The following is a 20,791-nucleotide window of genomic DNA, read 5'->3' as shown; positions in this document are numbered from 1 at the left end:
TGATGAGCTGCTAAGCAAGCTAGACCCGCCTTTTTAAACTTTGTCACATTGAGACCGACCAATCACAGCGACCACTGGCGCTCCATGCGGCAGAGAACAACTTTAGCCCGTTTGCGGATGACATCAGATAAACGACGGCCATAAGATGAAGTTGCCTTTTTTGGGTGCTATCGGTGGGCTCTGGTGATTCGCTGGTGGGTTGAAGAAACGTGAGCGGGTGGCTAAGAAGCCACAAAATATAAACACACGATTAAAAATGCCTCTCGTGGGCAGCGGCGGACATGGGCGAACAGCTGGGAGCTTCTTTCTCCCAATCATCGCTTTGCTCTTCTTCGTCTTGCTGGTCGAAGTCGGAGCTATTCCCGAGGAACTGAACGCCGTCAAAGATCAGCCTCCCCCCGAGGTAACCTTTTATCATGTTGTTATGTAACTGTCGTGAATGAATCTCTTTATAGCGACGATGTTGGTGTTAGCATTCGAGCATAGCCGCTATACGCTAACTGAGACGTGTCAGATAGGAGGTTCGGCTAGCTAGCCAAAACACGTAAAGTTTGTATTTCCACCCAACATTATCCAAGTACGTTATATTACACAAACACGCTATTGTAAAAGTATGAATTTGATTTTAAAAAGTGAATCTACATTTGAGGCGGTCAAACTAGCTCGTCCCGTGCTAATTTTACACATTCGCACGACATAACAACTGAGTGCACAAGGCTGTACAGAACTCCCCCGCATATTCGCTGTTCGCAAATTCCGCCAAAAATAATCAATTACTCGCGTATTTTCACTTTTACCCTGTCCCTAACGCGGCTATTTTGAAGTGATGCATCAGAACTGCAACACTAGTGCATGTTGCTGGCCAACTAAGTGTAGCCTGGGTTGTTAAGTGAATTTATAGTGTCTTCGCCACAATTTCATGCACATTCCCCGTTGCATTTCTTTGAAATCAGTTCGGACAAATATTTTAGGTTCTGTTTTCACACTAATATTCATTTCCAGAAAAAAGCCAGTGCCAATCCCTTGGCGCCGGTGGTGAAGGAAGATGACCCGAGCAAAGGCAACCTGGGCTTCATCCACGCCTTCGTGGCCTCCATTTCTGTCATCATCGTTTCCGAGCTGGGCGACAAGACCTTCTTCATCGCTGCCATTATGGCCATGCGATACAACCGGCTCACCGTACTGGCCGGCGCCATGTTGGCCCTGGGGCTCATGACATGCTTGTCCGGTGAGTTATGGGATATTATACTTATGTTTGGTGAGAGCCGCATTGCATTTTCCTTCACAGGGCCATGATAATAATCATACAAGGCACCAACGCCACATACTTAGCATATACGCAGACATAAGCCCATCTTACATGAACAGTCATGTTAAAATGTTCACAGTAGTTGCAACAGTCCATCATATTGGAAGTATCCTGGAAAAAAAATAGATATGACAACTATATGGTTATGTGATGGACTCATTTCTTTCTCCACCTGCCACAGTGCTATTTGGCTTCGCCACCACCATCATTCCCAGAATCTACACCTACTATGTGTCGACTGGCCTCTTTGCTATCTTTGGTGTGCGCATGCTGCGCGAGGGCCTGAAGATGAGTCCCGATGAGGGCCAGGAGGAGCTGGAGGAAGTGCAGGCTGAGATCAAGAAGAAGGACGAAGAGGTATGAGTCCAAAGGCTGTGTTTTTAGTTTTGCTTTTGAAACCCGGGGTTTGCACAATTTTATACTGTACATACCAATAGGTTGAAACGATGAACCAAAAAAGATGTCACAGATCTGCATGGCTTTGATGCATAAATAGTATGTACCGCAATCCCCCAAAAATGCAAGCACCTGTGTACAGGTTCATTAATTAATTTTAACTCAGAAAAACGGTAGTTACACGTATAAAAAGGCAAAGAAATAAATATTTTGCAGCATGGTGTGGAACAAAGGGAAGCGGCTGTTAAAAAAATAAAAGAGCCGAGTATGAAAAGTGCAGGCTGAACTCCATACACTAGAATATATGTTTGCGGTACCACCACACCAATATCCAAGTACCGTAATTCCCCAAATATAATATGCACCTGTGTATAATATTCACTCTTAATTTTGGGGTCATTTTTTTTGTTTTTTGATAGTTCAATTTTCGAATAAGAAGGGAACAAAGGAATTAATCCTTTTAACGTTTTTCCCCTTCTTAATCCCGCTCAGCTGCAACGTTCCAAAATGGCTAACGGCACGCCGGATTTGGAAGCGGGGACCGGCTCGACTTTGCCGCCATCCTCGTCCAGGTGGCACAGTATCATCTCGCCCATCTTCATCCAGGCTCTCAGCCTGACCTTCCTCGCCGAGTGGGGCGATCGCTCCCAGCTCACGACCATCATCCTGGCTGCCCGTGAGGTATCCCCCGTGTAACGCTGTCTTGTGTTTAGACACTTGACAATGAGGCGAGGGGGAAAAAAAAATGCTTAATGTCGACTTATAAACCCAAACAAGGATCCATTTGGTGTGGCTGTGGGCGGCACGCTGGGGCACTGCTTGTGCACAGGCCTGGCTGTGATTGGAGGCCGGATGATTGCCCAGAAAATATCCGTCAGAACAGGTGAGACCACTTAACGGGGAACTGAACCCAATTGAGATGCAACGGCGGCGCGGTGTGCACGTCTGCCTCACGAGCGTAAGGTTCGGGGTTCAAATGTCGCTGCCCTTGTCGTTTTTTAGTCACAATCATCGGCGGGATCGTCTTCCTGGCGTTTGCCTTCTCCGCTCTCTTCATCAAGCCCGATGCCGCTCTGTGAGAGTGCCTCTTCTCTCAGGACTCTTTGAGTGTACATACTGTATCCAGTAGTTGCTGTAGAGAGATTGTACTGTGTTGACTGCGCGTCAGAAATCCCGGAGTTCCCTTCGCTACCCCCAGAGAGCACCGGAGGAATTCTGGGAGATGAAGTCCGAGGAAAACGGACGTTACTGAACTTGAAGACAAGCAGTCGTTTCCTCACAGCTTTTTTGTCGTCGTTGATTTTTTTAAAAATGTGTTACTCAACATGCGGCTTGTCAATAGCTTTTTGGGATGATCTTTTAATTCAGGAATACATGTAATCTATTTCCTTTTAATGATTTTTCTTCTGCTGTATTGGGTAGCAAATGCTTTATGTCCTCCATCACTCCAGTATTCCCCCATATTTTATTTATTTAGTCTCCTGTTCGTTTTGAAAGGTGTTGAAGAAGCGGTGGCCAGGAAATATTTTTGTAAATGTTTGACAAGTCAGCTGTGAAATATGTAACACGCCGCAATAAATGATTGAAGCATTCGATTGAATGCCTTTTAAAGTTGAATTGTTCAATAAATTAAAAAAAAAAAAAGTTTTCTTGTAATGAGTTGAGTCAAGTAATTCTTACTCTTTGATCAAGTCTGAGCTTGAATTTTGCATGAGAATTGTGACCCATTATTTGGGCAATATTCTCATGTAAATTACAAGTCTTTGAAAGAAAAGCATTTTTGGCGAACATTTCTGTGTATAATGTTTCACGAATTGTGAACTTGTAAAATTTAACTTTGGAATTTTTATCTAATAAGTGGTAAAGTGAATGGGTGGATTCATCAAAGTAGGACTTGGAGAGGTTATAATGGTTTCAATCAGCATAGACATTGCGATTAGTGAAGTGTTTTAATAGATTGTTTTCAAGAAAAGTGGATTTTTTTCCAATTAGTTTTGGAAATATTGATAGGAAATATTCTCAAGGAACTAAAACAGTAGAAATGATTTTTTTTTAAATGGGTTAAAAAAAAATTGTAATTTTTACGACCTCCATACAGACAACAGATGGCACTACAGCCATCATTAAGCATTTATCCAACAACCACTATTCCTACCGAATGTTTAATACTGTACTGTGTATGGAAATAAATTGCTATATATCCGTAAATTTTATATAGATAATACAAATGTATTTACTTATACTCTACTATATACACTAATATATGTATACACTAATTTTGCTTTAGAATACTTTAGTTAAAGCCGTAATATTTTAGTCATTGATTTGTATTTTTAAAATAGGATTTTATTTCGTGTTTATCATTTTTGCATGTGTTTTGCGTGTTATGTCGGTCGTACACCAATTGGATCCACCTGGTACCTTTTCCAGGTGATCCAACGACCGTGCCCGCGTTCGCGTCCTTCTCCTTGGGCATGTTTGCGTCTTCTCCCCTAAAGCATGCTCCCAGTGCTACGGAGCTTCACCAAGCCGGTTCGGATCGGAGTGGACTGACTCCGAGTGCATGGGGTTAAGTGGGACACCGCTGGCCCGGTATGCTTCGGCGTTTTCATCACAACCCGCAGCCGGAACCGCGTCGCCTTGCCGGCTTTGGGCTCCTGCCAAAGCCCCGCTGACCCACATTCTTATCTAACGCGGCGGCAGCTAAGCTAACAAGTTAGCCGGCTAGCCTGGACTGAAAGTAGGTTGACGCTCGAGTCGCTTCTCTGGAAATTCATGCGTCGCTCTTTTTTAAACTCCTCCATTCCACCGGGACGTGAAAACTACAACTTTGGTATTCTTAACCCCGCATGGGAGGTACCGTGAGAAGTTCTCGTCAAATGTAACGGTAAGCGTTGACGACTTCAAACGGTGTTTTTTCTTCAAACTGCTGTCAAATGAAGCCGTGTTAGTTAGTTAGTTAGTTAGCATGCGGGCTAGTTAGCTTAGCGGTTATTCGCCGGTCAATGTCGCCGCCCGGCGTCATCTCCGAGGCGGCTTTGTGCGGGTCAAGGGGCTTCCCTCTGAGGAGAGCGCCGTTAAATCACCCGCCGCTTCCTTTGATCGATATCTGACATTTTTACTATCGTATTTTGGAAGTTAAGGTTGAATTAAATCTTCTACATTCGGTTAAGGACTCAATAAGCTATAGTTATTTTTATTGAATGAAGCTATTTCATGATAATCTCGATTTCCCATTTTAACTTTAGAATTGTGTTGTGCTGCTTGTGAAATGACAGTTAAGATTCCCAAATGACAATAAGGACTTAGACTTGCTAAGAAATTATTTTTTTAAGGAAGTGAACCGAATATTTATTTCAACGAATTGTTCTATGTGGCTTAATTGGCCAAAACAAGGTATTCTGAAAAATAATGTGCTGATGAATTCTGAATTAAACAGCAAAATCATCGTGGTGCAGATATCATTTTGCCACTTGTTTTTAAAAAATTCCATCATAATTATTCAAGTAAGGACTACTCATCAAATAGAAAAATGGCAATGAATGTGATTTTAAGCCAAAATATCCATAAACGTTTTTGGTATTTGAAAGAAGGCACCTTTTTTCAAGATTCCAAGACAGTTTTGCACTTCTGGGTATTTTCTCATTCAGCTTTTTTTATGTCGATGACCTGGCATGAGTATCAGTTTTCCAAACTTTTGAATGTCATATACAGGGTGTTCCAAAATGGTTGACCCCATTCTAAATACCCATATCTCGGAAACTGCATGATGGGTCTTAATGAAACTAAATCCACTTTATGTTGAAGGTCATAAGATTCATTGGGTAAAGTTACAAAGATAAGTACAAATATTTGTTGGTTCTATGGCAGATTTTCCATAAATGTTGAAAATGTGACTCTGCACACGTTGATGACCGTCCTGGCGATTTAAGTACGTATTAGCAGCCCTTGTCTTGAAATTTATGGTGCCTAGTCCTAATTTGTTTTGTAGTTGCTGCCGCCTTTGCCAAATTTTTGATGAAGGCACCCTGCACATCAGTTCTAGTAGCAGTTCTTAATTAATTTCTGACTTGTTTAGAAAAAGGTGAATTCAGTTTAAAATTCTACGTCGGAAAACCGACTGAAATTGATATTCTTCATTTAAGCACACTCCACGATACAGTAACTGGCTGGATCTGGCCTTGTCGTGCGTAAGAAGCTATATAAGGAGAACGATTATTGAAACGCAGGGGTGCTTAAAGCATCGGATTTAAGCTCCCTATACATTCTCAATATGTGGAAAATGTTCACATACCACAAGCACTAATATAAGATAAACTGCACTCTTCAAGTTTCATCAGGTGACATGTTGTTTTGCCGACGGACCTGACCTCCCAACATCAAACGTTTGAATCTGACTTGGTTAATTGTATTCGCCGGTGTGTCAGATGCAAACTCCGCTTGCGCAGATAAGCCCGGCACATTTCTCCCGCAAGGGGAGAAACTGAAGATCTTTTCACAGATTGCAACACGCGCTCACAGATGTGACAAAAGCAAGCTTGTAAACAGTGGCGTGCGCCAAAGAGATTAGCGTAAACGTTGCCATACCGGCAGTTTTATCATAACCTGGATCAGCTTGATGTCTTTTTGATTGTGAGGATTTGGGTTTCATCAACCTTTTCATTGACCGCGTTTGCCGTGCCAGCGTTTCGTTGTTGTAAGTAGGTCGTTTTGGAAAGAACAATTATATAGAGATTTTCGATACCGCTTTTTCAGACCGATAACGGTACAAGTTCTCTCATCTTGAGTAGTCACCGATACCAAGTCCCGATACCTTGTACGTTTGACACACAAAATTTCCTAAATACTAAAAGACAAATGCCTATCTATTCCAAATATATTGTTTTCTTTAAAAGTTCATGACATAAAACCCTCGCCCGCCCACCCCAAAAAAAAGTATGAATTGGAACAAAACGTTCACCCCTACCTATTAAATGTATTAAGTGGAACAAAACATTTAGTGCCGCTGATAAATGTGTGTAAAATTTGCTTAAAAGTAAATAATGTGTTTGGTTCTAAGTAGGCTACATTTCTTTTTCCATTTGTTTTCGCTCAGCAAGTAAGTTAGCTGTGCCCTCTGTGCCAAGTTTATTTGTGGTTTATTATATCGTTTATTATTATTTGTAAGTATTAAGCCTTGAAGCATTGTTCATATACTGCTTGTTTGGAAAAAGGGCAATAAATTGACCTGTTTGACCGAACGTGATGAATAATCGTGATTTCAATACTGACCGAAAAAATGATTTTGGTCATAGTCGTGCAGCCCTACTATACTGTAGCATTGTAGCGGGATTTCCACGAATGATGCTAATTATCAACCGGGTTCCATTCATGCTTTTCCAAGAACGCGCGCTCACGTTTACCTTTCTCGGAAGCGCTAACTGAAGGGAGGCTTGTATATGGATGAATGTACAATATGCGAGTGTGAGGGTTCTCATGTTGCGACCGTGCTGATGGTGACCCAGATGTTCTAACAGACCTGTGTGAGATCTTTGCTTAAGGCTGCCTTTCTTTTCTTTTGGTCAGAGGAAGACTTGACACAAGCTGCGGATAGCCGCACGAAGCTGTCGCAACGCGAAGAGGTCAAAGGTAAGCCCTATTGAATGAGCGGCACATCAGTGGAAAGACTTGATCTTGAATTCCAACGGGAATTTCAAATGTTGTAACACTGCCATTGTTGGGATGCGGAGCAGCATTCTTGCTCCTTTTTGAAATGGCTCCGGCTTTTTTATTGCTTGTTACCATGGAGATTAAATCAAATCACATGAATGAAAGATAGTTGCGTCATATTCAGCTTGTTTTTGGAAAATAGTCCCCCATGATTTTTTGTATATCTGGAATATCAGGCTTGAACATTTCTATCGGGCAAAGTGTTTTTCTTTGTTAAATTCACCGCGGATGGATAATTTGTATGTGGATGTGGGGTAATAGCCAAAACAAAGATGCAAATGACAACAAGATTTATGGGGGGTATCGGAACTTCAGAGGGAACTCAGATTTGAAATAAAACAAACAAACATGCAAAAATCCTTCAAAAATAATTGCTGAATTATTTGTGTCAGTAAAATATAAGTTCATGAATCAAACTTTTTTTTCAATGGATTATTCAATTTCATTATTGTAAAAAGCCAGATTCTCCCCCATACTAGAATGGTTCGACCCAACTTGTCATGTGACACCTCTCGCTAACTGTCAAGTTAATGATTTATTTTGTGATATATATATATATATATATATATATATATATATATATATATATATATATATATATATATATATATATATATATATGCTTTTTTTTTTTAGGTCTGACACGTTCTATTATTTTTTTGTGGAAAAATAAATATTTATCCACAAAATAATAATTAAGGCCATAGCAAAATCCACATGGCTGATTAATGCGTACAGATTATTTAAAATCACCAACTGGTGCAAGAAGTGTATCCCCCCCGTGTAATAGTTCCAAAAATGCATTCTTCTGAGGTAATATCAGACAATCAATACAAACCAGATTACTTTGGGGCTGATTCTTCCACCACAATTCGGTGTTAGAAGTAGGATATTTGGTGTGGATTGATGTTAGTTCATTTTAGCGTCACTAATATTAACAATGGGTTTGTTGCCTTAACTAATAGCATTTTAAACCCCCTCTCAAACAGTTAGAGCCCTATTTTCCATGATGATGTTTCTTCTTCTGATATTAGCAAAGACTCATGAGATACGGGACACTGTCCATTCTTGTGAAAGGGGATATCAATGTCTGACCAGTTTGTTGAGGGGGTAGTGGTATCCAGCATATGATCACACCACACGTTTCTCCCCTTTGAAGTAGAAGATTCAATATTGGCGATACACCTCCGGTTAAGTATAAGGCAGATCAGAGAATGGTGGATTCTGATTTTTCACAGTGGTTTGGGATCTTCATGTGATTTTTGACAACAAATGTTCTTCTTTTTGAGGTAGTATCAAAGCTGCAATAGAATCGGTGCGGGATGGATGGAGGTTTACAGAGTTACACGTCATATCTTATGTCACGGCTCCGACGCGGCAACATCACACACGGTCCATCGTAAAGGGTCCCAAAATATCCAACCAGGACCACTCCGATTTTTAGTACCCCCCTTTGGCAGTAGACGGCGTTCACTCGTGTTTTATTCGTGCCAGACTAAGCTGCGGTCTGCCTCCTGACAGCGAGGGCCTTATGAGTGATCGCCAATGTTCCAGTCTCGGGTGTCAGCCGATGACGCAGATGATGAAAAAGGCAACAAGGCGTTGCTATGACAGCGGCTTTTACCTAACCACGTTTCGCATCCAGTCCTCTTTGATCAAAGTGCCGCAGTGATTATTTTGTTGCACAATTTGATCATTGCAAAAACCTTAACAGGATATTTTATTATATTATATCTTGTGTGTTTTATTGAACAGCTATCGTTTTTGTTTGTTTTTTTTCAGTGATGTGCTCCCCTCTAAAATCAATATTAAAATAAACAAATTGATAGATACATTGATATTGGTTGATATCTTTTGGCATATTTTCTTTGCAACTCCAGAAAACAGAAAAGCATTGTTTCTTTTTTTTCTCTCACATCCATCCAAAAATTGAGTCGCGAATGACAATGCGCATCTATATAAAACGTACCAAAATAAAGCCACACATGTATGTATGTAGACTAATATAATCTGTTATTATTGTATGACTGTTTTCGGACTGCTAGCCGCTATTGATATCAGATCGGGACATCTCTCGCCAATGTTTGATATTCTTAAGAATAAGTGTTACGTGCTTTCTATTCAAAAAAGGATTTACTTGTTTTAAGACGCTTCATTCGGTGTGTTGGAGGAGCGAGGCGTTAAAATATGTAGGATCGTGACCCTCTAGAACTGGAATTGGACACCTCTGGCCCAGACAAATATATCATATTTGTTTAAGTGTCGAAAAAGTAAGCTTACGAGCTCGTAGCATCTTCCGATTTCAATCGGCAGCAGGCGTTACAAGAGGCGGTAGAGGTGGCGCCTCACCTGGTATGTAAGGAGTCACATCTTGACGTAATATCTGGTGACATCCGCATGATTATATGCTTCTGATATGTGACCGTGCTCTGCCACCTTCTTGTCATTTTTAGGCAATTGCAAATATGTTTTGGATGGGCATCAACTATTCCAGCGCTTTTCACCATTGTGTGGCAGGGATTTAGTCCTAAAGTTATTCGTTTACTTCAAAGGGTTAGGGTTTTTTTTTTCTTCATCAATGTCAGCGACATGTAGTGATAGGCAGGAGAAAGAAATGCTCTTCCGCTCGTAATGAAAAACAATGTAAGACGTGCCTTGGCTCAAAGTTTTGAGAAAACGGCCTAGATTTTGACACACATTCCTAATGATGTTAGTTTGGCTCTGTTTTTAGGAAAGCATTTTTTGCATAGCGTGACTGCGAGCGTCTGGACCCGCCTTTGCCGAGGGGGCCGTCCCCCGTAAGGTGGAATGAATTTGACAGGGCGGTGCCTGGCAAGAGTGGGTCGGAGTTGCCCACGGTGCCGTGATTAAGTTTGGAGGGGCGGAGGAGGATAAAAGTAGGTCATTGGGACGGCAGGTCAGTGAAGCAGCCATGACGTCGCAGTTACACAAGCTCTGCTCTCACGGTTATAAAACGCTCGCTGTGCAGCTTCTGCTTCCCCGGGCCGATGGGATAAAGCCGGGCTGCCTTCTTTTTGTGCATGTGACATACCGCCGCTGCTGCTTTTCTGTCGCTGGCTCCACTCACTGTTGACAAGAAACACAGCCCCGGGGAGAAAAGTGGAACCCGACCTGAAGTCACGCGAGCGAGCAGCCCGATCGTGCTTCGGAACCTGAATTCACTTAGATGTGACGACACCACCTTGAATGTCACTATTTGGAATGATGCAAAACCTGACCCCCCTGAGCCGAATTTTAATCACTGGGGATGGAAGAGAACCTGGTATCAGGCCAATCCCAACCTTATTTTAAGGTATCAGTACTTGCAGGGACTGACTACCTGGCTCACAGGGCAAATGCTCGGACGGCCAGCATCTTTTTGGGCTAAATGCGGTGCTCCAATTGAATTGAATTTATTTTCCTAACCCGCCATTTAGAGTGAGCAGCCCATTTCTTCCAATATAGACAACTGAATCAGAGATAAAAAGGAGTCACATGTGAAAACCAATTTTATAAGACTCTATCTTTAGAGTTGACCCCAGCAACCCTCTTCGGAGACAGCTGTGGGTTTTTTCAAATGTACCTAATCAAGTGGCGAGTCAGTCCTCTAACACGTTTCAGGAAGAAAGACGTCATTGTCTTAGGTTGGGACACGTCTAACACCTCTGTGTCTTTCTTTTCACCTCGTCTCGCAGGTTCCGATGTCGCTGCCATGTGTCAGGTTCACACGGCCAGTCGACGCCAAGACCTTCTGGCAGCTCCCGACGCGCTGATCCAAGGCGCCGTTGATGTCCGCCTCAACGCCACTTCGTCCGCTCTTCGTCCTCCCTCCGGACCGGCTCGGCTGTCCGTAAGGTAAGCGTAGGCTCCGTGCGCTAGTAGTCGCTGTGTAAGGTAGTAAGAATTCTTTTCTCGTTCTCTTTAAGGTTGATTCACAAATGTCTTATTCGCGCTTGAAAGACCCCATCTGACATGGTAACCCTGAAAAGGATCAAAATGACCTCAAGCATTGATCAGTGAGTCACATTGCAAGAAATACTTTTTAAAAAAATTTGTATTCCAACAGCAATATGTGCTGCAGCTATTAAACGGCCTTTGTACATGTGTTTCTTTTATACTATAACAAAATGAATGCCTCAAAATAACCCTTTTTTTTGCATGCATGCATTAAAAAAAGTGCCTAAAATTATTGTTTGGTTTTTTTTCCAATGACTTTCAGAGATGATGGAAGCATCCTCAGCTTAATGGACGATAATGAAAAGGACAAAGCAAAACGGTGAGAAATTGTACTTTTTTTTTTCTTTTTTTTTTTCGGGACTCAATTTTATGTTGACCGGGGCAAATGTATGCGCAGCGTGTCGCGCAACAAGTCGGAGAAGAAGCGGCGAGATCACTTCAACATCCTCATCAAGGAGCTGGGCACCATGTTGCCGGGCAACACCCGCAAGATGGACAAGTCCACCATTTTGCAGAAGAGCATTGACTTCCTGCAGAAACAGCAAGGTATATGCAAAAAAAAAATCCGAACTTGAGTTTCTACCTTTTCTTGTAGAAAAAGAAAATGTGGTGGCATTATTTAGGAAAGTTTTTCAAGTTTTACAAATAAAAAAAAAAATCACATTTTATTATATGTCTATAAACAAATTTAATTGGAAAAAAAAACCCTTTCATTTGATCTGCATATTGTTACTCGCTTCCCTAATTCAATTAAACTTTTTCCATCTCCTTCGTCAGAAATGTCCGCTCAGTCCGAGTCTACGGAAATTCGGCAGGACTGGAAGCCTCCGTTTCTTAGCAACGAGGAGTTCACGCAGCTAATGCTGGAGGTAAGCTGCTGCTACATGATACAATGAAAATGTAGTTAGGATTTAGTTAGTTTTGAACTCGTACGTATGTCAGTTCACAGCTTATAAAAATAACAGTTCTTAACAAATCAGTTTCAAAAGATTTATTTACTCACCAAGGTCAAGTTTTCAAAGTAAACATAAAACTAGAGGAATAAAATCAATATGGGGGACTTTTTCTTTGGTTTTTAATTAGAACCACTGAGCAGAGCAAAAGCATACTCATGCGACATTCTTATAAGTTGTTTAGCCAATAAGCTAACCTGACGGTCTTCTTGCCATCAGGCGTTGGACGGCTTCTTCCTCGCCATCACGACGGACGGGAACATCATCTACGCCTCGGAGAGTGTCACGTCACTGCTGGAGCACCTCCCTGTGAGTTTTTCGCTTCCACCAGTGCATCACGTGCAACAGGAGTGTTAAAGACACGCTTTGTGTTCCAGTGCGATCTTGTGGATCAGAACCTGTTGAATTTCCTGCCAAGGGGGGAGCACTCGGATGTTTACAAGCTGTTGTCTTCACATGTCACAGAGGGAGAGAAAATGACGCCCGAATATCTGAAGAGTAACATGCTTTTTTATTTCTTTATTTTTTCTGATTTTCAAGTGCATTGTGCCAGCATTTAGTTGCATTCTGATTGTACCCAAAACCACAGGCAAAAACCAGCTGGAGTTCTGCTGCCACATGCTCCGGGGGACAATGGACCCCAATGAGCCGCCTGTATACGAATACGTCAAGTTTATTGGAAATTTCAAGTCCTTAAACAATGGTGGGCAAGTTTCATATGATCATATTTGATCATATAAATAAAACTCAAAGTACTCATGAAACTGCATGTGTTGAAGCGGATTTCTTTTGCAGTAAGGATATGTTAATTTCGATGAAATTCTGTATAGCGTTGCGATGACTAACCAGTTAATCGTAATCTTAGCATTTATCAATTTTTCTCTGTTACTAACATGCATGCATGGAGCTCTAACTACAATATGTTTCCCTTAGTGCCTAACTGCACTCAAAATGGATTCGCGGAGGCCGTCATTCAACGATCATGCCGCCCATCCTTTGAGAAGCAGCTGTGTCTTGTGGCCACTGTGAAGCTCGCCAAACCCAAATTCATCAAGGTACACGCTCACACAAACTGCGCACGTGTTACACTTAAAGTTAAGTCTGTCCTTGAGAGCACATGCATATAATGCAGTCCCGCTCCTGACGCCGCATTGTGATGGAAAATCCCATGAATTAGTTAGCAAAAGTATCTGATAATGGTGATTTATGCTCCACAGGAGATGTGCACTGTGGAGGAGCCCAATGAAGAATTCACCTCCAGACACAGTTTAGAGTGGAAGTTTCTTTTCTTGGACCACAGGTACACTTAACCCATTCATTCGAAACGCTTGTATCTGATAACACCATGAGGTGGTAATTTACCACTATATAAAGTCGTTCTTGAATTTGGGGGGCCCAGAGCTCCACCTATTATAGGTTACCTGCCGTTTGAAGTCCTGGGCACATCTGGTTATGACTACTACCATGTGGACGACTTGGATACACTTGCCAAATGTCACGAGCACCGTGAGTATGCCTCAACTTTTTTATTGTGTGTACACTCCACTTTTTACTGTATTTCTCTGTTGCATTTTTGCAGTTATGCAATACGGCAAAGGAAAATCCTGTTACTACCGATTTCTCACCAAAGGGCAGCAGTGGATTTGGCTACAAACTCATTATTATATCACCTACCACCAGTGGAACTCTCGGCCGGAGTTCATTGTCTGCACTCACACCGTTGTCAGGTATTGGAGACCTTTTATTCAATTGTATTTACGGAATGTTCATAAGTCAATTGTAAAGTGCCTGTACTTGCCGAACTTTTAAGGTGTCAAAATAAAGTTCTTGCCAAATGTAACTTCAGTTTGTTAAGCTCAGCTCTCATGAATGATTACTTTTTCGGCCGAAATTTGGTGTCAGAAGTGGGCGCTGTTATCTGGACACACATTTTCCTTATTCTGAAGTTTATAGACAGCCGCCAACCTTAATAATGAATTGGTAGATTAAAGTCTCCTTGGCAATTTGGTTTCAGAATCTTTCAAACTTCTTATTGTTGTGTGATTTTTTTTTTTTTTTTAAATACGTCAGTTACGGTGAAGTGAGATCCGAACAGCGGCGAGAGTTGGGGCCAAAAGGTTCGCCGCTGAAAGACAAGGTGAGCAATGCGATGCGTTCTTGCTGTTGGACGCGTTGGCGCCTCCCACTCTGCTTACTGTCGCCTCCTCCCTCGCACTTCAGCAGTCACGTGACTCCGGCTTGGAGTCGCAGCCCAACGCCTCCAGCCTCCAGGAGGCTCTAGAGCGCTTCGGCAACGACGGGACGCCCTCGGCATCGTCGCGCAGCTCGCGTAAATCCTCGCACACCGCGTTGTCAGAGGCCTCCGGTAAGTGGAATCCCACTTAAGACACAAATTGTTGAATCAAGCGCGTCGATCCGGTTTGTTATGTCCGCAGCATCTCAAGTTACTCTCCAAGGAGGTCAGAAAACGCCGCGTCACCAGCCCGGACCCAACGCAGCCGTCGCAGTAGAAAGACGATCATCAGTTGGAAGCCAGGTTGGTCTCAAGCCAAAGAATCCAAAGTTCTGAGTTTGCTTCTGGGCCAGTATCGTTTTGCTCGTCAAGGTCCCCAATAAGAGATTAAATACAGTACATTTCCCACAAATCGAACTTCCAAACATTTTTAGATTTATGCTCGGAGCTCTTCTACCATTCAGTTTGTGTCTTGAACTATTCGGTTTTTGTATCTTGGGGGGGAAGATCGGCACAACGATTCAGCCTCAGAAGTTGGATCCCATATCTTTTTTCTTATTAGGTTTTACAGCATGCAATTGTGATTTTTTTTTTTGTGTGAGGTTTACCCTTCACAGATAACTAGAATTTTCAATTAATCGGTGTCAGAATCACTTGTGAAATCCTAAGAATTCCGTCTTCTCACAAATTGAAAATACATAAATAAGCGTGTTATGTGGGTGTCAACAGCAATCCATGAGCTCCCAAAGCACAGTACCGACTACACCGATGGTTTCACAACAACAAGACCAACAGACCAATGTCCAAGTACGATTTTTTTTCTATCTGTAAAATCAATTTTGTTTTTATTTACTGTTTTGTTTTCAATTTGAATTCTAGATATTTTGCTACTTTTTGTTGACTAAAACCACATTTGGCATCGCCACTCCGCAGGCGTCGTCGGCGCAGTTCTCGGGGCAGCTGGACAGTATGCAGCACATGAAGAAGCAGCTGGAGCAGCGCACCCACGCCATTGAGAGTAACATCCAGCGACAACTGGATGAGCTGTGGAAGATCCAGCAGGAGCTGCAGAGGGTGCAGGAGCAGAGCCTGCAGTTGCTCATGCACAAGGGAAGCGTGAATATGAACGGCGTGCAGGTGGCCCAGGGGACCCCTGTGCTTGGAATTCCGGGCCAAGTGGTGTCAGCGGGTCCTCTCCAGACCACCGTCCAACAACAACAACAACATGCTGTCCAACCGCAACAGAACACAACACTGGCACAGGTATGGCGTTTTTTGGCTCCATCGGCCATACTTTCGAAAGGTGAAACATTCTTGGGATTCCCGCACATCGAGCGACACCGCTAAATACGACCAAAGTTATTATACGTAACGAAAACTGATTGACTGACTAGTTAATGGAATAAATTGATTCAAAACTAGGTAACTAAAACTTTTAATGTTTATCAAAATGTTTATTAAACTCAAATTAGAGTGAAAATGTAATGTGTTTTCTTTTCGTCCATTTCATATACAGTATGAACTTTTGGGTTTTATTTTACATCTATAACTGTACAGTTTCTGTTATTCCGAAATGGTCATTTACTGGACCGCACGATATTTTGTGTTTTTTATTTTTCTTATGCACTCAACAAATTGCTTGACCAAAGTGAGGCTGCCTTGCCCTCGTCTCTATCAGTAGCAACCAACTTCAAAGACTGCTTGTTTTTTCAATTGTTTAAATGTTTATGCAAACAACCAATCGTAATATGCCCTACTTTAAACTCCGTGTATATCATTACTTGTGAAAGATGGTATTAGCGGTCATTGAAAGCTTGACTTTTTAAAACATCCGTCATAGTCGATTCTCAACGTTTGTTTCCTCCACAGACTCCCCTGGCAGCGTCCCTGTACAACACAGTGATGATCCCGCAACAAAACACCGCCAACGTGCTCCAAATCTCCAGCAGCTTGCCACCCAACACGGGCGCCGGCGCTCCCACTATTGCCACCTTCACACAGGACCGCACCGGCCAAATTAGGTTTGGTTCCTCTTTCTTTTTATTTCAATGATGCGTAACTTCGTGTTTCACTTTTTGCGGCCCAGCGGTTCGTTTCGACACTTTTGCTTAAAATTAGACAAGTCGTGGCATTTTATGGGGGCATTTTTGCAACAACCCTTCATGACTTTTAACAGGCATTGTGCCTGTGGCTGTGAGTGAGAGAGCTGTGCGGGGACGCTCATGAGTGTGGGTGGGGGGGTGCATGAGGTAAAGAATATTTGCATTGCTGAGGAAAAGCGTGTGTGAGGGGGGGTTAGTTTAGCGGCCGCTCACCGTGCTCTGATGCGCTGTGTGTTGCAAAAGAAAATAAAGTTTGTGCCCAAAAAGAGATACATTCCTTTTCACTTTCTGTACTACGGCTAGGAGATCACCAGAAAGGTAGCCAAGGTTTTATTTAATTTTAATATATAATGCATTTATTTCTTAATAATATTTAAATATTACCTTGCAGAATTTATTTATCGCTGGAGTTTTTAGGTCCCTGCTAACGGCGAAAGACAAGGGCTAAACTTTATATAATATTTCTTCACATGAGGAAGCCAAATTTGGCATAGCAGTACAAAATGTTACCAGTACGTTTTGCCTCATTAAAACCATTTGAAAACGAGTTGAAAGTTGAAGTATAAAATGTGTTATCTGTTCCCGACAGGTTTCCTGCCACCCGTCAGCTGCTCACCAAGCTGGTGACGGGCCAAATGGCATGCGGGGCGGTCATGGTGCCGTCCACTATGTTCATGGGCCAAGTGGTGACGGCGTTCGCCCCGCAAACGGGCCCCACGCAGACCATCAGCATCGCCCAACAGCCGATGCAGCAACAGCAGCAGGTGCAGCAGGTAGTCACGGGCATGAGCACTTGACATGTTTTTCCTTGTATTATTTTTAGTAATACCTGCAGAGGAAATCGAATAAATGTACTATACAGAATAAATCATTTAAAAGTAAAATCATAGTTAATTCCATTATTAAAGTTCGCAAGTTTTTTTTAGATACTTATTTACTTATTTTGATACACTTCAGTAATATTGTGAATCAATTTGAATAATCTTTTGTGGCTTAATTGCAGTGTAACATAAGTTCACTGTTGAAAAGCATTTTCAGTTTTCTTCTTTTTTTAAGAAAATGTTTTCAAGTTAATGTTTAAATTCTATGTTTTAAAATCCATATGAATGTGTTTTTTAAATAATCTCTTTCAAGTTTGAAAGAAATGTAAATGGTGATTTTATTTGATGATTTAAAGGATGAAACATTGTTTTAAAGTTTAAAGAAAATGTTTGATTACAAAATATTCTTTCAAAGAAACTCAAGAAATTGTTCAAATTACAGAATGTAACAAATAATGAGATTAAAAATCGTAACAAATGGTAAAAAATGTATATATTACAATCAAGGAAAGTAAATGAAAAAAAAAAATAAAGAAAATCTTCTTAGAGCCATTCTTTAGTGATGGCAAAAAGGACTAAAAAAAAAAAAAAAGCCAAGAAACTTTTCCTCTTCATCATTATGAGCAATTATGGCGTCAGTATTTTCGGGGACTTTAGTAGCTTTTCCTCTGGCCTTAGTCAGCTTGCGCACCCATAAAATTAAATTAATTTCACTTGGAACAAAAGTCACCAAAATGTACGACTTGCCGCTGAAGGTTCCACGGATGCTTCCCGGAAGTCAGCTGATCCTGCCGGCGGGGGCCCTCCCGTTGCAGCAGGCGGGAACCTTGGCCGCCGTCGCCAACCCGCAAAAACAACGGCCGCAAGCCCACAGGACGGACGCTTAGACCGAGCCGCAGCGCAGCGGCTATTTAAAACCACCGGGGGCATAGGGGATGAACTGGACTCCAACCCCCCCACACCCCCCAGGATCCTCTTTTGCACTGAAAGCCACAATGGCGCCCGCGTGTGGCCCGGAAGTGGCATCGCCGCGTCCTTTCATGCCACCCTTCCCCAAATACTATCAACCGTCAAACTCACCATCCGTTACCATAGCAACCACATCTATACCAAAAAAAAGCGTTGGGATTTTGGGATTGGTGGGAAATTTCAGGATGAATGCAAATTGCACTTTGGCCTTTACAGGCAAACTTATTCTTGACCTTTTTTTTTTTTTATGCTAAAGAAGCTGAACGGTAAAAAGGCTCCCAAAACCCAACATTCTCAACTTTTTGTGACTTTAACTTATTAGGACAAACATGCCATGGCCCAATGAAAACTAATCTGCGGCCCTTTTTCGGGGCCTCGAGCTGCAGTTTGAGAAGTCCTGCTTTATGCAAAAGCCCTTGCTCCCCCCCACCCCTTGATGAACTATTTTTATGACAAGAATGTGCTCTAGATTGGACTTTGAACTACTGTTCTGATGGTTATTTGTAATATATAATGTAAATATATATGATGGGGGGTGCTATTTTATAATAATGCGTGACGGTAAGTATGCTCTTTTTCTAGTGTTGTATGAAGACATTTCCTCTGATGACAATCCTTCACGAAATTTGCCAAAAATTATTCAAATGTGGTGCGCAATACTTTGCTTTTTTTTTCTTTTCTTTTTTTATATTCCAACAATAACAAGCCTCATATCCGTTACCTGCTCTGTTTTTCTTGTTTGTTTGTTAAACCGCATACACCATGTGCTACTTCTGGTAATCTCAACACGTTAATGCTTTGTCGTTAAGAGAAGTATTTTGTGTCCACATTTTTTCTCCGTCATCCTTCAAATAAAGTTACACCATGTCAATCAAAAAAAAAGGAAACTTGTTTTGTTTCCTTGGGGTTTTTTTGCACTTTTGTTTTAACCTAACCCTGTCATTGCGACTTTACTGATCGCATTTGTTGGATAATGGCGACATCTACCAGTTGAAAGTGGACTTACAGTTAAATCACGTGTTTAAAATGCAAATTCAGTCTGCGCATTCATGCAAGCAGCAATTTTGGCGAGACTTCGATGTCTTGAAATACCGATGTGTTACTGAGAAAAACAAAATAAAAAAAATGGAACCATTAAAATGTCATCAATGTTTTTTCTTTGTGTGGCAAAATGCGTTTTAGATAGAATAACCGTTGAAATCAATGAAAACTTTCCGGTCTTCACAAGGCCACACCGAATGTCAAATCATTAATTGACACACATATGTTAAATTCTACGTAAAATGATTCGATTTAAAAAACCACACACACGTGAAAACATTCAAAGAAGCAAACTTTGGCAGATGCATGCCTTGGGAATGAATTCTAAACTTAATGCAAAAGTTGTTTTGGGTTTGAGGCCAAAAAACCATTTCTTCCCCCGATTTCATCTGTTGAGATGTTGAACTTCCTAAGGTGGTAAAATCTCAAATGATGTCCTCACCTGCTATAGGGATTTACTCTCCAGTGGTCATCTAACACAACGGCTCTCAAATGGGAGTACAGGTACCCCTGGGGGTACTTGAAGGAACTCCAGGGTGTACTCGACATTTGAAATAAAATATTATTTGAAAAACCCAGTTCTTGCCCATACTGGAATGATTTGACCCAACTTGTCGCGTGCCACCTCTCGTTACCTGTCCTTGTGAATTTGTTGCCACTATGATCCTAAAAAAAGACACTTTTAAGTTGACAGTTTTTCTGTGGACCAATATTTGTTCATGATTATTACTTTTTGAGAACAGGTCTGACACATACAGGAATGTTGATTCTTTTGTGAACAAATATTGATTAATAATTAAGTTAATGATTTATTTTGGTGTGCAGATCTCTATTGTAATCCCAAAGGAGAGCGCTTGATGTTTAATATTTTTCTGTGGACAAATATTGACAATTATTCCTTTTTTGAGAACACGTTCTGACAATTTATATTGATTAGTTGTTTTTTTGTGGACAAATATTTATTCATAATTAAGTTATCTCTTTGATAACAGATCAATAATTCAAAAGAGGACACTTTATGTTGATTATTTTTTTGTGGACCAACACAAATGAAGTTTGAAGAATCTAAAGTTTAATAAATCAGACACTGATGGCATGTTTTCTTTTTTTTTTTTTTTTAATTATGTATTTTATCTTGCAAACATTCAAAGGATGGTAACTTTGTCAGTTGAGGTACTGCAATTTACTATATCAGTTTATATCAATTTACTATATACTATTGCCTTTTATATAATATATATATATATATATATAATATATAGTGTGTGTGTGTGTATGATTTTAATGTGAATTTTGTGTGA

The 20,791-nt window shown here is 41.3% G+C and overlaps 2 protein-coding genes across 7 annotated transcripts; both read left to right on the top strand.

The window, feature by feature from the left end:
- The first annotated feature begins 50 nt into the window (after positions 1 to 50).
- On the top strand, positions 51 to 3,361 carry tmem165 (transmembrane protein 165). The gene is made up of 6 exons (XM_088425836.1): positions 51 to 403; positions 1,003 to 1,228; positions 1,491 to 1,666; positions 2,198 to 2,386; positions 2,483 to 2,588; positions 2,708 to 3,361. Exons 1-6 carry the CDS (start codon positions 257 to 259, stop codon positions 2,782 to 2,784), a joined length of 921 nt encoding a protein of 306 aa, XP_088281962.1. The 5' UTR covers positions 51 to 256; the 3' UTR covers positions 2,785 to 3,361.
- Positions 3,362 to 4,188: 827 nt separating this feature from the next.
- On the top strand, positions 4,189 to 19,594 carry clocka (clock circadian regulator a). 6 transcript variants are annotated; one of them, XM_088425681.1, is made up of 22 exons: positions 4,189 to 4,592; positions 7,271 to 7,333; positions 11,110 to 11,269; positions 11,341 to 11,430; positions 11,634 to 11,690; positions 11,769 to 11,917; positions 12,149 to 12,240; positions 12,544 to 12,633; positions 12,702 to 12,822; positions 12,914 to 13,027; positions 13,258 to 13,379; positions 13,542 to 13,624; positions 13,724 to 13,830; positions 13,904 to 14,051; positions 14,395 to 14,461; positions 14,548 to 14,689; positions 14,760 to 14,860; positions 15,287 to 15,364; positions 15,491 to 15,820; positions 16,427 to 16,578; positions 17,249 to 17,423; positions 18,236 to 19,594. In XM_088425681.1, the coding sequence occupies exons 4-22, from the start codon at positions 11,387 to 11,389 to the stop codon at positions 18,365 to 18,367; spliced, it is 2,304 nt and encodes a 767-aa protein (XP_088281807.1). In that variant the 5' UTR covers positions 4,189 to 4,592; positions 7,271 to 7,333; positions 11,110 to 11,269; positions 11,341 to 11,386; the 3' UTR covers positions 18,368 to 19,594. The 6 variants fall into 6 exon arrangements, with proteins under 6 accessions (XP_088281807.1, XP_088281806.1, XP_088281804.1 ...); XM_088425680.1 differs by having other exon boundaries at positions 4,192 to 4,592; positions 14,545 to 14,689; XM_088425678.1 differs by having other exon boundaries at positions 4,195 to 4,592; positions 17,249 to 17,432.
- The last annotated feature ends 1,197 nt before the right edge of the window (positions 19,595 to 20,791 follow it).

The sequence above is a fragment of the Hippichthys cyanospilos genome, chromosome 10, assembly GCF_059441005.1.
Source record: "Hippichthys cyanospilos isolate Australia breed blue-spotted pipefish chromosome 10, RoL_Hcya_1.0, whole genome shotgun sequence".
NCBI lineage: Eukaryota > Metazoa > Chordata > Actinopteri > Syngnathiformes > Syngnathidae > Hippichthys > Hippichthys cyanospilos.
This window is presented reverse-complemented; position numbering and strand designations above follow the sequence as displayed.

Bases quoted from the DNA above. Each gene is read 5' to 3' on its own strand.
- tmem165 (XM_088425836.1), top strand. From the start codon at position 257: ATGCCTCTCGTGGGCAGCGGCGGACATGGGCGAACAGCTGGGAGCTTC. The intron at 404-1,002 runs GTAACCTTTTAT...ATTCATTTCCAG, and splicing joins AAGATCAGCCTCCCCCCGAG to AAAAAAGCCAGTGCCAATCC. The intron at 2,589-2,707 runs GTGAGACCACTT...GTCGTTTTTTAG, and splicing joins GAAAATATCCGTCAGAACAG to TCACAATCATCGGCGGGATC.
- clocka (XM_088425676.1), top strand. From the start codon at position 11,387: ATGGTAACCCTGAAAAGGATCAAAATGACCTCAAGCATTGATCA. The intron at 14,690-14,759 runs GTAAGTGGAATC...TTATGTCCGCAG, and splicing joins CGCGTTGTCAGAGGCCTCCG to CATCTCAAGTTACTCTCCAA. The intron at 17,433-18,235 runs GTAGTCACGGGC...TTGCCGCTGAAG, and splicing joins AACAGCAGCAGGTGCAGCAG to GTTCCACGGATGCTTCCCGG.